The 17,373-nt window shown below is 38.8% G+C and overlaps 1 protein-coding gene across 3 annotated transcripts; it reads right to left on the minus strand.

Annotated features, from left to right (window-relative positions):
• Positions 1-1,159: 1,159 nt before the first annotated feature.
• On the minus strand, positions 1,160-16,823 carry LOC115219792 (MYG1 exonuclease). Of its 3 annotated transcripts, none has more exons than XM_036509570.1 (8): positions 16,713-16,823; positions 11,284-11,439; positions 10,089-10,184; positions 7,556-7,789; positions 5,562-5,640; positions 3,773-3,895; positions 2,493-2,674; positions 1,160-1,351 (listed from the first exon to the last, which is right to left on the minus strand). In XM_036509570.1, exons 2-8 carry the CDS (start codon positions 11,388-11,390, stop codon positions 1,180-1,182), a joined length of 993 nt encoding a protein of 330 aa, XP_036365463.1. In that variant the 5' UTR covers positions 11,391-11,439; positions 16,713-16,823; the 3' UTR covers positions 1,160-1,179. The 3 variants fall into 3 exon arrangements, with proteins under 3 accessions (XP_036365463.1, XP_029645915.1, XP_029645916.1); XM_029790055.2 differs by having other exon boundaries at positions 16,645-16,783; XM_029790056.2 differs by lacking the exon at positions 16,713-16,823 and adding an exon at positions 15,677-15,828.
• Positions 16,824-17,373: the final 550 nt, after the last annotated feature.

A 17,373-nucleotide genomic window follows, 5' to 3' on the forward strand; every position in this document is an offset into this window, starting at 1 on the left:
TGGTTTGAACCTTAGACCCTGATCAAAGCCTTGTCAGTGGATTTGGTAGACTGAAACTGAAAGAAGCCCAATGTATGTGTGTGTTTTTGCGTTTGCCCTCCTACTACCACCTATTTCTTAACTACCCACAAGAGGATAAACACAGAGAGGACAAACAAGGACAGACACATGGATTAAGTCGATTACATCGACCCGTAACTGGTACTTTATTTATCGACCCCGAAAGGATGAAAGGCAAAGTTGACCTCAGAACGTAACGGCAGATGAAATACAGCTACGCATTTCGCCCGGCATGCTAACGATTCTGCCAGCTACTACCACCACCACCATCACTGGTGTTGATTTATGTTCCTGTAACATAGCATTTTGGCAAAAAGAGACTGATAGAATAAGTATCAAGTTTTAAAGTAAGTATTAGAGTTGATTTGATCAACTAAACCTTTCAAGCAATGTAACTACAAATGTACTGTGTGGTAAGAAGTTTGCTTCCCTAACACGTGTCTTTGTGTCTGTATTTGCCCCCCCCCCCCACCGCTTGACAACCATTGTTGGTGTGTTTACATCCCCATAACTTAGCAGTTCAGCAAAAGATACCAAAAGATTTTTTCTTTCTTTGGACTTTTTTGTTCTTTTTCGATGAAGAGCTATACACCAAATGCCCAAAATTCTCCCTTTTTACTGAGTGTCAAATTAACACATCCCATGTGCACAGGCTCTTGTTGTTCGGTATTCCTTAAAGTTCATTTATTCAATGTTTGACTATATATATATGTATAAACACAGGCAAAGTGTGGCTGTGTGATAAGAAGCTTGCTTCCCAACGATGTGGTTTCGGGTTGAGTCCCACTGTGTGGAACCTTGGCCAAGGGTCTTCTACTATGGCCTTGAGCCAACCAAAGCCTTGTGAGTGAATTTGGTAGATGGAAACTTATACAAGTCCATCATATACATATATGTGTGTGTGTGTCTTTATATCTAATCTCCTCCACTGCATGACAACTAGTGTTGGTGTATTTATGTCCTTGTAACTTAACAGTTCGGCAAAGGAGACCAATATAAGTACCAGGCTTATAAAAATAAGTCCTGGGTCGATTTGCTCGACTAAAACCATACAAGGTGGTGCCCCAGCATGGCTGCAAATGACTGAACAAGTAAAAGATGAAGATAAAAAAGAAAGATTTATTCGTCTCTTTTCTGAGCAAGAGCAATTTGCACCATTTGAATAATTCCATCATATGTCTTGTTTCCACCTATGAAACCTCCTGCATGGACAAAAATACACCCTTTAATACCACTTTTTTCACTCAGTTCTTCATTTCGCAATCCACGCCATTCATCAGGGAGAGACAGTCTGCAAGAAGAAAAGAAAAAGGAGAGGATAAATTTTGAATTTTGAAAAAATGAAAAAGAGTTAGAATTAAAACAGTTTTGAAAAGATTTTTGGATATCAGCCTACAGAAAACACAGTAAATGATAAGTATTCAGTTGTTTGATTAAATGAACTACCTGTTATAAAACCTGCATATTAATGGCTGAGTATTCCACAGACATGTGCATTCTTAACATAGTTGTCAAGCAGATTCAATGTGACAAGGCTGGGTCTTTGAATTACAGATACGACACATCTAAAAGTTTTTGCCAACCCACTTCTTCTAACAAGGCTTAGGATAACCAACACTCATCATCATCATTGTTTAACATCCGCTTTCCATGCTAGCATGGGTTGGACGATTTGACTGACGATTTGAACCAGATGGCTGCACCAGACTCCAATCTGATCTGGTAGAGTTTCTACAGCTGGATGCCCTTCCTAATGCCAACCACTCCGAGTGTAGTGGGTGCTTTTATGTGCCACCGGCATGTGGGCCAGTCAGGCGGTACTGTCAATGGCCACTCTCAAATGGTGCTTTTTATGTGCCACCTGCACAGGAGCCAGTCCAGCGGCACTGGCAACGACCTCGATCGAATGTTTTTTCACGTGCCACCAGCACAAGTGCCAGTAAGGCGACGCAGGTAACAATCACACTCAAATGGTGCTTTTTACATGACACTGGCATGGAGGCCAGCTTGTTGCTCTGGCAACGATCACGCTCGTATGGTACTCTTAGCGGTCCACTAGCATGGATGCCAGTCATTGAATTTAATTTCGATTTCACTTGCCTCAACAGGTCTTTGCAAGCAGAGTATAGTGTCCAATGGAGGAAAGGTACACATAAGTAGGCTGGTTACACCCCTGGCACAGGCCACACTAACTTCTTTTATCTTTTACTTCAGTCATTAGACCGTGGCCATGCTGGGGCACACACATATGATGGGCTTCTTTCAGTTTTTGTCTATCAGATTCACACCTAAGGCTTTAGTCAACATGGGGCTATAGCAGAAGACGCTATAAGTGCCATGCAGAAAGACTGAACCCAGAACCAAACTTTTCAACTACATAACCATGCCTGTGCCTTCATAAACAGTGAATGTTGTAAAAACAAATTTCTTACCGATTAGTGAAAGATCCCAATTCTACAGGAACACACATAATACGCCAACAGCCATTTTGGTCAGTGAAGAGAACATATTTTATCTTTGGACTTATATCCATTTCTTGTTCTAATGAAAGTACATGGTCTTTCCATGGACAACCACCATTCTTTAGTAAGAGAACCTCTCCACTTTTGTCAACCTGGAGAGAAAATATTAATAAAGAATAAGCATTAATTGTTAGTTTAGCAAACATCTTTGTATTTTCCCTAAGCATTTGTGCGTGTGTGTGTTTGTAACTTTTATCTTTTACTTGGTTCAGTCATTAGACCACAGCCATGCTGCAGCATCACCTTGGCGAATTTATTTTTAGTCTAATGTATCAACTTCAGTATTTATTTTATCGGTTTCTTTTGCTGAACAACTAAATTACGGGGACATGAACACACCATCACCAGTTGTCAATCAGTGAGGGTAGGGGGGAGCAATCACAGACACAAACACACACATACAGGTTCCATCTACTAAATCCACTCACAAGGCTTTGGCCAATCTGAGGCTATAGTTGAAGACATTTGCCCAAGGTGCCATGCAGTGGAGCTGTACATGGAACCATGTGGTTGGGAAGCAAGCTTCTTTTTTCTTTATTGCCCACAAGGGGCTAAACATAGAGGGGACGAACAAGGACAGAAAAAGGGATTAAGTCGATTACATCGACCCCAGTGCGTAACTGGTACTTAATTTATCAACCCCAAAAGGATGAAAGGCAAAGTTGACCTTGGCGGAATTTGAACTCAGAACGTAACGGCAGACAAAATACCGCAAAGCATTTTGCCTAGCGTGCTAACGTTTCTGCCAGCTTCTTACCACACAGCCACACCTGGAAGGTATCAAATATGAACAATGAGTGTGTGAGGGCACATGGCCAAGTAGTTAGGTTGTACTCATGGTTACAGTTTCAATCCCTGGACTGAGCGATGTATTGTGTTCTTGAGTAAAGAATTTCATCTCACATTGCTCTGCAATCACTTTGACTCCTGACATGTGCTACACCATGCACCTGTACAGGTAATGTTGATTTGACAAAGGGAGTGAGCTGACGTACAGTGCAAACGTTTGATCATTATAAACAAATCGCCTGTGCAGGTTGTTCAGCGAAAAGTTGCAGAACCCACATCCTTGAATAAACTGTAATACATACATTATGATTTTCTATTCATTTGTACACACACACAAATGATTTATCATTGATATAAAATCTATAAAGAAATGAATTTAAAATCTTATAAACAAAACAAACCTCGTATCTTTCTTCTATTGCTTGTTTGACAATTTTTCTTGCAGGAATCCATGAATTCTTATAAAATGTCACTCGCTCAAGAAATTCACTGCCAACTAGCTCCATAGCTTTCTTAAACTGATCCTGGAGGAGATTTTAAAAGATGTTACAAAATAAAAAAATTTTTTTTGTCTTTGGTCAATAAGTGTTATTTCTTATTTGCTTCTATCTAGAAATCAAAGGAAATGATTACTATTTCCTTCAAACTTTGCTTTTAGTGATCTGGACATCAATGTTTTGAAACTGACCAATTTTCCATTATATTTCAGACAAATTCATCTTTAAGTTGCTGAAGCAGAAATATCTTTATAACAAATATTCTGCTCAATATCACAGATTTGCTTGTCAGTTGCTTGATCTTAATCACTTGAGCATGTCCCTTAGTGGTGATAATATGTGCATCTCTAATTATGAGCAGCAGTAGTGGGGGAGCATCATAGCCATGTGTTGAGAGAGATTCTTTGGAGTTTGAATAATTGTAACAAAAGCAAAGTTTGAAGGAAATATTAACCATTTTTCATACTTTCTAGGAAATAATAATTGCTAGCTATGGACAAAAATTGTGTTACACAGTATATTTCATCAAATACAAAAAGAAAGTTAGTTGATTGTGTACTTAAATATTTAAGAGAAGATATGCTTATTATGAAACTATTGTGTTTCAATACAATGCAAGAGAAGTATGTAAATTTTCTAGTATGTAAATTTTCTAGCTCCACAGAATATGTCATGAGAATTTGTAAGAAAGCCCATGTATGCACAAGTTAGTAAAATAGACAAAAAAACGTTTAACTTCAAAAATAGAGCTACATGAGGAAAATGTAAATGTTTAACCCTTCAGTGTTCAGATGAATCTGTCAAATGTAATGCTTATTTGTTCACATTATTTTGTATTCAGGTTCAAGAGGGGTCTCAACAATATTTGCTTGTAACTTGGTTAATTTTTTACATACAGATTTGAAATTTTGTCAGCAGGTGCTTATATAACAGTGGTTTATAGTTATGTAATTTTAGCTGATCTTTCTGATTAAATTTGACTTTTATGGGCAGGTAAATTTAATTAACAGGTGTAAATCGATTTACGCCATATCATTAAAAACTAAGATATACACTTCTCTTCAAATGTTGAAAACAACCAAGAAGTCTCCAAAATGTCACTGTATTTTTACTTGAATAAAGGCAAGAAAGACTTTATCCTGCATTATCTCAAAACTATGAGAATTCAATAATGTGATTTATTTTTTTAGTGATTTTGTAGAGAAATCAGATACAGCCGGATTTGGCCAGTTCAAACAAATAAAGGGGAATTATTTTCTGCCGGTCTGAACACTAACGGGTTCAGTCAGAGTTATTTAACTAAATCTAATCACACTTCCCATTAGAGCAATAAAGAAAAAACTAGAAGTTATATTAATCATCTTGAAACTATAACCAGCACAAGAATAAATTAAGAATAAGAAAATGCTAATATAAAATCCTTTCTACCATAGGCACAAGGCCTGAAATTTTGGGAGTCAGGGGCCAGTCAATACTTTGACCCCTGTATTCAGCTGGTACTTATTTCATCAACCCTGAAAGGATGAAAGGCAAAGTCGTCCTCACCGAAATCTGGACTCAGGACATAAAGATGGATGAAATGCCGCTAAGCATTTGTCTGGCATGCTAATGTTTCTCACAGTGCACTGCCTTGAAATGCTAATATAAAATAATTAACAATTATTGAACATAATAAAACTTAAATCAAACATACTTCTTCGTTAGTGTCACTGCAATTCCACGCTGGATTCAAACGTGAAACTCGACTGGAGAGATTTGTTGAAATAACGTATCTACAAAAGACAATAAAATAAAATAAGGATACTTATATTAAAATATATTTGTACATTTTTACAGTGTTTGTGTGATTAATTTGAATACTATCTTAAAGGATCTTCTAAAACTGCTTTTTAGTTCTTGTTAAATAAAAAATGGTTTTTAACATAAGCACAAGACCCAACCCCAGTACATAACAGGTACTTTATTTTAATGAATCAGAAACCTAAAAGTAACTAATTATCACAAGGCAATTTTGTCTTATGCTCCACTGATTCTGCTAATCTCCTGTTTTGTTCCAATTAAATAATGGTGACAGCACAGATGGTGTTTAATGCAATTAAGTATTTTATAAAAGAATTAGTTCTTCACTACCTCACTTTCTTGAGATCAAACCCTGCTGGAATAAACACTTTTTTGCTTACTTGTATTTTATTTACCTCTCTTATATTGTAAACCTATACAGGATCCCTGTGAAGGTGCTTGGCTCAGTGGTTAGAGCATGGAGCTCACAATCATGAGGTAGTGAGTTTGATCTCCAGACCAGGCTGTGTGTTGTGTTCCTGAATAAGACACTTTATTTCATGTTGCTCAGCTGTAGAAATGAGTTGTGGCATCTCAGGAGCCAAGCTGTATCAGCCTTTGCCTTTCTCTTGGATAACGTCAGTGGCACGGAGAGGGGAGGTTGGTATGCATGGGTGACTGCTAGTCTTCCATAAACAACCTTGCCTGGACTTGTGCCTCATCCACCAAACCCACTGACAAGGCTTTGGTTAGCCTTAGGTTAGACACTTTATTTCATGTTGCTCAGCTGTAGAAATGAGTTGTGGAATCTCTGGAGCCAAGCTGTATCAGCCTTTGCCTTTCTCTTGGATAACGTCAGTGGCACGGAGAGGGGAGGTTGGTATACATGGGTGACTGCTAGTCTTCCATAAACAACCTTGCCTGGACTTGTGCCTCATCCACCAAACCCACTGACAAGGCTTTGGTTAGCCTTAGGTTAGACACTTTATTTCATGTTGCTCAGCTGTAGAAATGAGTTGTGGCATCTCAGGAGCCAAGCTGTATCAGCCTTTGCCTTTCTCTTGGATAACGTCAGTGGCATGGAGAGGGGAGGTTGGTATGCATGGGTGTCTGCTGGTCTTCCATAAACAACCTTGCCTGGACTTGTGCCTCATCCACCAAACCCACTGACAAGGCTTTGGTTAGCCTTAAGGTATAGTAGAAGACACTTGCCTAAAGTTCCACACAGTGGGACTGAACCCCAAACCACGTGGTTGGGAAGTAATCTTCTTACCACACAGCTATGCCTGCACCTTATCATCATCATCGTTTAACGTCCGTTCTCCATGCTAGCATGGGTTGGACGGTTCGACCGGGGATCTGGGAAGCCAGAAGGCTGCACCAGGCTCCAGTCTTATCTGGCAGTGTTTCTACAGCTGGATGCCCTTCCTAACGCCAACCACTCTGTGAGTGTAGTGGGTGCTTTTTACGTGCCACCTGAACAGGTGCCAGGCGAGGCTGGCAACGGCCACGGTCGGATTGGTGTATTTTATGTGCCACCGGCACGGAAGCCAGACGAGGCGGAGCTGGCATCGGCCACGAGTCAGATAGTGCTTTTTACGTACCACCAGACCAGGGATCCTGGCTGGTTCAATTCGATTTCGCTTGCCCCAACATGTCTTCACAAGCAAGGGGGTTGGCATGGGTGCCTGTCGTACGGTCAGATTGGTGTATTTTACGTGCCACCGGCACGGAAGCCAGTAGAGGCGGCGCTGGCATCGGCCACGAGTCGGATAGTGTTATATATACATTAACTATATATGCATTTAATACTGATTACAAACATTTTCATATTCACACACCAAAAGAGACAAAAAGATAGAGAAAATGTGCAAAAATAAAAAAACAAGAAACATTTTTTGTAGTTACTTTGGTGTACAATCACACTGATTGATTCCATTGTCTATCCCATCTATTTCTTCAATGAAACGTTCGTAAACTTTATCAAAAATTATCGTCACAATTTTATTGTCTTCTTTGCCACATTTCAAAATATTCTGGATGATACGTTCACCAAAATGGTAATACACCAAACCAGCACTGCTCAGTTTAGTTGTCCACTTCTTGCTTGAATTTAAGCTTGACATTGATTCATTAAATGATCTGTATAAAATATGAAAAGAAATATAACATATTTAAAGACCGTATTTCCTTAAATTAGAACAAAAAATAATTATCATCATCATCGTTTAACGTCCGTTCTCCATGCTAGCAGGGGTTGGATGGTTCGACCGGGGATCTGGGAAGCCAGAAGGCTGCACCAGGCTCCAGTCTGATCTGGCAGTGTTTCTACAGCTGGATGCCCTTCCTAATGCCAACCACTCTGTGAGTGTAGTGGGTGCTTTTTACGTGCCAGGCGAGGCTGGCAACGGCCACGATCAGATTGGTGCTTTTTATGTGCCACCGGCACGGAAGCCAGTCAAGGTGGCGCTGGCATCAGCCACGTTCGGATGGTGCTTTTATGAGCCACCTGCACAGAAGCTCCAACTCAGAACTGGAATGAAAAATCCTGCAATGTAATTCAATTCCATCATCATCATCATCATCATCATCGTTTAGCGTCCGTTTTCCATGCTAGCATGGGTTGGACGGTTCTACTGGGGTCTGTGAAGCCAGAAGGCTTCATCAGGCCCAGTCAAATCTGGCAGTGTTTCTACGGCTGTATGCCCTTCCTAACGCCAACCACTCCGAGAGTGTAGTGGGTGCTTTTTACGTGCCACCCGCACAGGTGCCAGACAGAGCTGGCAAACGGCCACGAACGGATGGTGCTTTTTATGTGCCACCGGCACGAGGGCCAGGCCAGGCTGGCAACGGACACGAAACGGGGCGGTGCTGGCAACGGTCGTGAAACGGAAGGTTCTCTTACATGCCACCGGTACTGGTAACACATCTGCAATTTCCATTGATCGATTTCCATTGATCGGTTTCGATTCTGATCTTTAATTTTATATCAATTCATATTTAAGCCAAAACTTTCAAAGGGCCCAAGCTCACTGAGGCAATCTACTTATATGTTAATAACCCTTAACAATCCCATTACAGACCTTTTTTACCCAGCTGTTATTTGTACTTAGTTTGTACCAAACATTCACATTGCGCATTAACAGACAATATTCAACTTAATTTTTCTTCAAGTGTCTTATGCTGACATAACTTCGATAAATTGCTAGAATAAATATTAGTATAACCAGAGATTTTTTCCTTATGCCAGTCATTTAAAAAAAAAGAAGGGGAATTATTTTTAGTTGAAGCATGTAAACATATACTACCCAAGATTGTTCTAACACAAAGCAGTTCTGTTTGTGACTGAGGTGTAAGAAGCAGAATATTTCAGAAAAGGTTAAATAGCTAGATCAGTCCAGAATTTGAGTTAAGATTGTACTTCTTCTTCTTAAATCCCTAGCTAGCAACTGGAGAAGGAGGCTGTCCTCTCAACCAATATGCTGCTGTGGGTACCACTGGATGATAGAGTCTGGTGATGATATTATTCCACGCTTTCCAATCCATGGTGCTGGCCTTAGCCTTTAAGATTTAGGTATCTAGCCTAACACTTACTTTAAACTACAAAAGTTTGGCCAGACAAATGTACTTAAGCACCTGGAAGAAGATATCAAGGCAACACTGTTGTAATAGTTTGAATCCATTATTTCAACCATTGTACACCATCATCACTTGTCACTCAACACCCACTTTTGCATGCTTACATGGGTCAGACAGAATTTGATGAGGCGACATGTTTTTCACAGAAAATTGGAAACAACCTTGCTTACGTGATGTTGTTGCTTGTTTACGGGAGGGGAGGGGAGAGAGAAAGAGGCAGGCAGGCAAGCAGGTAGGTAGGTAGATAGATAATATAGATAGACAGACAGACAGATAGATAGATATGTTTCTTTATTAGCCACACAGGGCTGCACACAGACGGGACAAATTACAAGGTAGAGCTTTTCTTTTGGAGATAAAAAAGGGGGTTTGGTTTTCGATCAAAAGGGATCGTAAAAGGAAAGAAAGAGGAAAGCAAAAAAAAAGGCGGGGGGCATAAAAATAAAAGGAAAAGGAAACAAAAATAATTCAATAGGGATTGTTATCACAGAAATGTGATAGATAGACAGAGACAGATAGAGAAATAGATAGATCTACTAGGGGTTCCTTCCAGTTTCCATCAATCAAATCCACTTACAAGGCTTTTTTTGGGCAGGAGTTATATGAGAAGACACTTGCCCAACATGCTGCAGAGTGAGACGGGACCCAAGACCACATGGTTGAGAAGTAAGCTTCTTAACCACATAGGTACGTCTGCACCTATTTGTACAGAGATAGGGAAATAAAAGTAATAAGCAAAAATTGTATTTAATCAGTGTCATTTTGAGAGAATAGCAAAACAGATTCACATAAAGTTTCTTACCGTTGATGATGATCAAATCGGAATGTAGAAGGATCGTACACACCACCAACATCAACTACAATATCACAAGTAGCCAACTTTTCAGAATCACGGGTTCTGGAATATAAGGAAAAAGCAAATATATTTATTCATATAAAGTCAAGTTACAGAATATTATATTTCTTTTTTTCACTGCTTTCACAGATTCCCATGACTCTCGGTCACCATCCAATTCCATTTTTATGAATTTGAATTGGAAGCTTGAGTCATAGTGAATCTTTCATTAGCTTATTACACAACCATGGATGTCACTTCTAAAGATGTGTTACAGTTACTCTCTTGATAGAGCTTGGTCATCTTGACCGTTGATCTTCTAGGATTCCTCTACTCAGTACCAATGTAAGAAGTACCATTGGCTCAGTTGAGCTCTTCTGCTACCTCTTCACAATCTGTCACGTTGCAGTCCCATGACTTTGCCGTATCCCTGGACAGGTGCTATACTTTGCCAAAGGGCAACCTGTAACTATACAGGGCATGGTCATCACTCATCGAAGTATTTTCAAAATACTTGCACATTGCTGTTTTACAAGATGCTACATGCAAAGTCCACCACAAGATCAAGTTCTTGTTGTGCTCTGGTGGCTCGTGTGCTTCAATGACCCTAAGAACTATGCCAGTGGAACACAAGCTCTTTGTAGAGCCTCCTATGCTTGACAGGTCACAGGGTAGAAGTCAGAATATATGGAACACTTCTTCCCTTGGGTTTATATAAGGCCCAACAACCTTACCTAGATTTCTCAATGCCAAGTTTCAAGAACATCAGAGACAATTTAAAACCAATAAGACCTGGGAGAAGAAGGCCTTCCTTTGGGAAAACATGGGATACTAAAGTAGAGCTGCAAAAGCAGAGAAGCTTCTCAACCAGCATTCTATGTAACATGTTGAGAACAGGAGAAAACCCATGCCAGCATGGAAGGTGGACATTAAATGATGATGATGATCCACACATATATATATGTAATGATCTTCTAGTGTCCATCTACTAAAGCCACTCACAAGGCTTTGGTAAGCCCAGGGCTATAGTAGAAGAAACTTGCCCAAAGTGCTACACAGTGGGACTGAACTGAACCTGAAATTAAGTGGTTGGGAAGCAAACTTCTTACCACACAGCCACACTTGCACCTCATATTATATCCGAATATAAAATTATATTTACCTGATGATAGTGGAATCTTCGTATTCAGGAAGCAATCTGAGAAGAAAACAGGCTAAAGCTTCGTCACAATGGAAAGTACCATTATGTGTTCCAATTTTCTTGACCATGGCAGATTTTTTTGCAGTGCCTGAATTATCTGAGGAGTTCTCAGCATGGCTGCAAAGTAATTTAATAATAATAATAATAATAAAATAAACAACTACCTGCTGGCCAGATACCCAACACATTACACACACAGCACAAACACTAATACGACAAAAGACTGCATCAGACCTTATAACAAAAGAAACTGATGCAATACAATACCAGGAAGAGTTTGCCCTCCCCTAACAACAAAGGGGAACACACCCCAGCATCATGGAGGTGTAGCAGCTGATGCAGTATTTACCTGAAACAACCAAATGCTGAACAATAACAATCCTTTCTACTAAAGGCACAAGGCCTGAAATTTTGGGGGAGGGGACTAGTCGATTACATCAATCTCAGTGTTTCACTGGTACTTAATTTATAACCATACGCCTATATATATATATATATATATTAGAAGTAATTAAGTATCCTTACTGCTCTATATTTTTGAGTGTGCTTATTTTTCGGATATATGATACACTGATGATTTATATATATATATATATATATATATATATCTCATCATGTTGAACTATACAATTTTTTCTCTCACCGTTTTTTTCCCTCTTAATCCTTTCTGTTGAAGAGCATAGGCTTGAAACATAAAAGACTTTTCCATTCTACCTGAGCATTAAACTAATACACCCGCTTGTTGTTCTTACACCTGTCTTTGTCTTTTGCTTTCTGTAAATTTGAACTATATATATAATAGTATTTTATAAGCTTAAAGCTTATAAGCGATCACCGCGCAATGACTAACGAAAATAGTCTAATATTGGGATGTATAAACCCTGACGGAAAAAAAAAAGGTTTTCCTGTATGCATGGTACTCGAACCCACACCTCTCAGTTTTCGCAACAAGTGTGCTAACCATTTACACCAACATACAACCTCCACATACAATGTTAGCACACTTGTTGCGAAAACTAAGAGATGTGGGTTCGAGTCCCATGCATACGGGAAAACTTACAGTCAAACTAAAGTTTTTGACCCTAGCGAAAAGAAAAAAAAATAGTGCAATAGGTGTACAACATGTAGTAAACGAACATGAAAATTAAAAATTCGCGCTGTTGGGGAGGCGACTTGGAAAATTCACACGACCAATCTTACAGGATCCAAAAACTCAACGTTAACACCTGGTCACAAAAATGAAAAAAAAAATAGTGTACTAGGTGTAAAATAATGTGAAGTAAACGAGTATGAAGAAAAAAAAAAATTCGCCGACGAACGGGAAAAGTGGTGAGAGGATTCAGAACATTCTCGATGTGAATTTTCCGAGTTAAACCCCCACCCACCCCGTTTCCCAGCGTGCATTTAAAAAAAATATTCGTTTACTACATGTTGTTCTACACTTATACTATTTTTTTTTTTGCTCGGGTCAAACACTGGAGTTTAAAGGTCACGGTTAGAATTTTCTGAGCCCCCACCTCACCCCGTTCACCAGCGCGCATTTCTTTTCTTTTTTATATTCGTTTACATGGTACTTGTCTATTGTCGTGGTCCCGGTTTCGCACACGCGAATTCGCGCGTGCGCGTTACACCCCCCCCCTAAAAAAAGGTGTTGGATTTCACTAAAAATATATATGTGTGTGTGTGTGTGTGTATATATAACATTTTCAATTTTACACAAAAAAATTACATAGTCGCTTTCCTCGCGGATTTACAGATAAATGAATTAATTACTATTTTACAGAATAAAATTAATGAATTAATTATATAAATTAAATAATTCTTGAAAATTAATTAATATTAATAATATTTTTTGAACAAAGTAAATAATTTATAAAACTTGGTTAATAATTTTTTTTACACAAACGCGAACGTATATAATTTGTGAAACTTTTTTTTTTTTACAGACGTATATAATTTGGTAAACTTAATGAATTAATTTCTTCTCATCATCATCATCGTTTAACGTCCGTTCTCCATGCCAGCATGGGTTGGACGGTTCGACCGGGGATCTGGGAAGCCAGAAGGCTGCACCAGACTCCAGTCTTATCTGGCAATGTTTCTACAGCTGGATGCCCTTCCTAACGCCAACCACTCCGAGAGTGTAGTGGGTGCTTTTTACATGCCACCCGCACAGGTGCCAGGAGAGGCTGGCAACGGCCACGGTCGGATTGGTGCCAGTCGAGGCGGCTCTGGCATCGGCCACGATTCGGATAGTGCTTTTTACGTACCACCAGTCCAGGGGTCCTGGCATTTGCCGGGTGCCACACTTGCCCCAACATGTCTTCGCAAGCAAGGGGGTTGGCGTGGGTGCCTGTCGTGGGATGAGGTTCGATATCAACTTCGCTTGCCTCAACAGGTCTTTGTGTATAAATGTATAAATTTTTCGCACTAAATTCTTTCCGTAGAATTTATCAAAAAACGCGCAAAATTATTCCGTAGAATTTATCAAATTAAAAAACGCAAAATTAATATATTTTTTGAAATTGCAAATTATTTAGAATATAAAACAAATGAAGTTAAATTTTAAAAATAAATGTCATATACTTATACTCTGTAAGGTGCTGTGTTCACACTTCAATTTACTATTTTCTAGAAATGTTGCTTTTCTAATTGAAACAATTTTTCTCAATCTCCATTTAAAAGTCCATAATGCCTCTTGAGCCATATCAAAATGAACAACTTTATACGTTCGCGTTTGTGTAAAAAAAATTATTAACCAAGTTTTATAAATTATTTACTTTGTTCAAAAAATATTATTAATATTAATTAATTTTCAAGAATTATTTAATTTATATAATTAATTCATTAATTTTATTCTGTAAAATAGTAATTAATTCATTTATCTGTAAATCCGCGAGGAAAGCGACTATGTAATTTTTTTGTGTAAAATTGAAAATGTTATATATATACACACACATATATATTTTTAGTGAAATCCAACACCTTTTTTTTAGAGGGGGGGTTAACGCGCATGCGCGAATTCTGCACTGCGCATGCGCAAGTCACCTCGTAGGATCTCGAGTATCGAGTACCTACGTCTCGCGCGCGCGCGCGAATTCGCGTGTGAGAAACCGGGACCACGACAATAGACAAGTACCCGTTTACATGTTGTTTTACACCTATTACACTTTTTCTTTTTCATTTTTGTGACCGGGTGTTAACGTTGAGTTTTCGGATCCTGTGAGATTTGATCGTGTGAATTTTCCGAGTTGTCTCCCCGCAACTCCCGTTCGCCAGCGTGCATTTTTTTTCTTTTTTCATATTCGTTTTCTACATGTCGTTTTACACCTATAACACTATCTTTTTATCATTTTTGTGACCGGGTTTGACCAAACTTTCTTTTATCTGCCCCATTATTAAGCTATTTTCTTTAGTCATTGCGTGGGTTCGATTCTCTGACTGGGCAGCGCGATTTGTTGTTGAGCAAATCACTTCATTTCACATTGCTCCAGTCTCACTTCGATCAGGGAGAAATGTTGGCCTGCTCGCCTAGCCGGTGATGTGGCGTCATTTGAAGGCTAAAATGCAAAACAATGCGTTTTGTGCCTAACAATGTGTAACAACATCAATTGTAAAAATACAATAGGATTTGTGGCGATCTTTCGTTTGTAGTAACACGTTTCCGTCGATGATTTCCGTAAAAAACTTTTATTTTTTTTACATATGGGCTTGCGGGAACATTTGAAGTAATGAGAGCGAAAGAGACTAAGAGGAAGCGATTGTATGACGAGGGAATTTCTTTTGAAGTTACCGAAGCATTGTTGTACATGTGTGTTTGATGGGGTGTGGGAGACAGACAGTATGTTGTGTAAGTGAAGTGCTTCTGTTAGTGTGTGTGAAGAGACAGAGAGAGTGTGTGAAAGAGAGAGATAACTGAAATTTTTTACTCGGTGTATGTGTATATGTATGTATGCATGCATGTATGTGTATGTGTGTATGTATCTATGTATGTGTGTATGTATGGCGGATTCAGTGTAATTTTTTACTCGGTGTATGTGTGTGTGTGTATGTATCTATGTATGTGTGTATGTATGTATGGCCGATTCAGTGTAATTTTTTACTTTGTTTTAAAACGTCGAATAGCTAAGAGACTCCATCCAAAGTAAAATAGGAATCAACTTAGAATCCTCCAAGTTGAGAACTAGTTATAGACAAACAAACGTTGATATTTTGAACGTATTTAATACACGTGTTTCTAATAGTTTTACGAGTTGTTACGCAAGATAGTTCTTAAGTAAGAACTTATATTACTCGAAACGTGTATTAAATGCATTCAAAATATCAGAATATGAACATCTGGTTTTGTAGTTACCTATAGATAAGGCGGCATGATTAAATTCGCGGAGACAGCGAAAACAGGTTAACCGAAAAGGGCGAAGTTTCGCTTGTAGCACAAGTTTTCCGTCGATTTCCGTAAAAAACTTTTATTTTTTTACATAAGTAATGAGAGCGAAAGAGACTAAGAGGAAGCGATTTTATGACGAGGGAAGTTTGTCTTTGAAGTTACCGTCTAGGGGAAGCATTGATGTACATGTGTGTGTGTGTGTGTGTGTGTGTTTGATGGGGTGTGGGAGACAGTATGTTGTGTAAGTGAAGTGCTTCTGTTAGTGTGTGTGAAGAGACAGAGAGAGTAATGTGTGAAAGAGAGAGATAACTGAAATTTTTTACTCGGTGTATGTGTATATGTATGTCTGCATGTATGTGTGTGTGTATGTATGTGTAAGTATGTGTGTGTGTGTGTATGTATGTATGGCCGATTCATCGTAATTACGATGAATCGGCCATACATACATAGATACATACACACACACACATACATGCAGACATACATATACACATACACCGAGTAAAAAATTTCAGTTATCTCTCTCTTTCACACATTACTCTCTCTGTCTCTTCACACACACTAACAGAAGCACTTCACTTACACAACACACTGTCTCCCACACCCCATCAAACACACACACACACACACATGTACATCAATGCTTCCCCTAGACGGTAACTTCAAAGACAAACTTCCCTCGTCATAAAATCGCTTCCTCTTAGTCTCTTTCGCTCTCATTACTTATGTAAAAAAATAAAAGTTTTTTACGGAAATCGACGGAAAACTTGTGCTACGACAAGCGAAACTTCGCCCCGAGGCGAAGTTTCGCTTCCGCATTTTAATGACTTTCGCGGTTTTTTTTCAATTCAATACAATTATAACAAAAATATACTTTTCTGATAGAGAATTCAGAACAGAGTATCATCTGTACACTTGTAATCGCAAATACATACCTTCGTTTCAAATGTGAGTCACTGATCATTTTACAAAATGTAGTTGTTCCGGAAAAGCAAAATATTACCTGTGTAGAAAATACTCTAATTAACGATAGCATATATTGTCAGGCGGACACGCTGAAAAAAAGTAACATTAAAAAAAGATACGCCGGACTATCTGAGCCACTCAAGTAGCTTGATTAGAAAGAATTATTGAAGTTACCCTATTCACTTCTTTATTTACTAAATTGATTCAACAACAAGGATATATATAGATAGCGATAGATATAGATATATATATGCTTCGAAATATGGTGAGTCTGAAAATGAAAATAGTCTTTCCCCGACGATGCACCGTCTTGAAGTAGCTACTGAGACACGAGTAACATATATAACATTAGAAACCATTTTCCAACGATCTCGTCTAGTAGGGACTATTCAAGCCAAAATGTGTTCTTATACTGACAAACTAACAAATATGGAAAACAGAAAAATTTGGTCAGAATGGGTCGCCTCGTCATTCACTCAGACTATTATTCTTTTATTTGTTTCAGTCATTTGACTGCGGCCATGCTGGAGCACCACCTTTAGTCGAGCAAATCAACCCCAGGACTTATTCTTTGTAAACCTAGTACTTATTCTATCAGTCGCTTTTGCCGGACCGCTAAGTTACATGAACGTAAAGACACCAGCATCGGTTGTCAAGCGATGTTGGGGACGGGGGACAAACACAGATACACACATACA

This window comes from Octopus sinensis, linkage group LG15 (genome assembly GCF_006345805.1).
Source record: "Octopus sinensis linkage group LG15, ASM634580v1, whole genome shotgun sequence".
Classification (NCBI taxonomy): domain Eukaryota; kingdom Metazoa; phylum Mollusca; class Cephalopoda; order Octopoda; family Octopodidae; genus Octopus; species Octopus sinensis.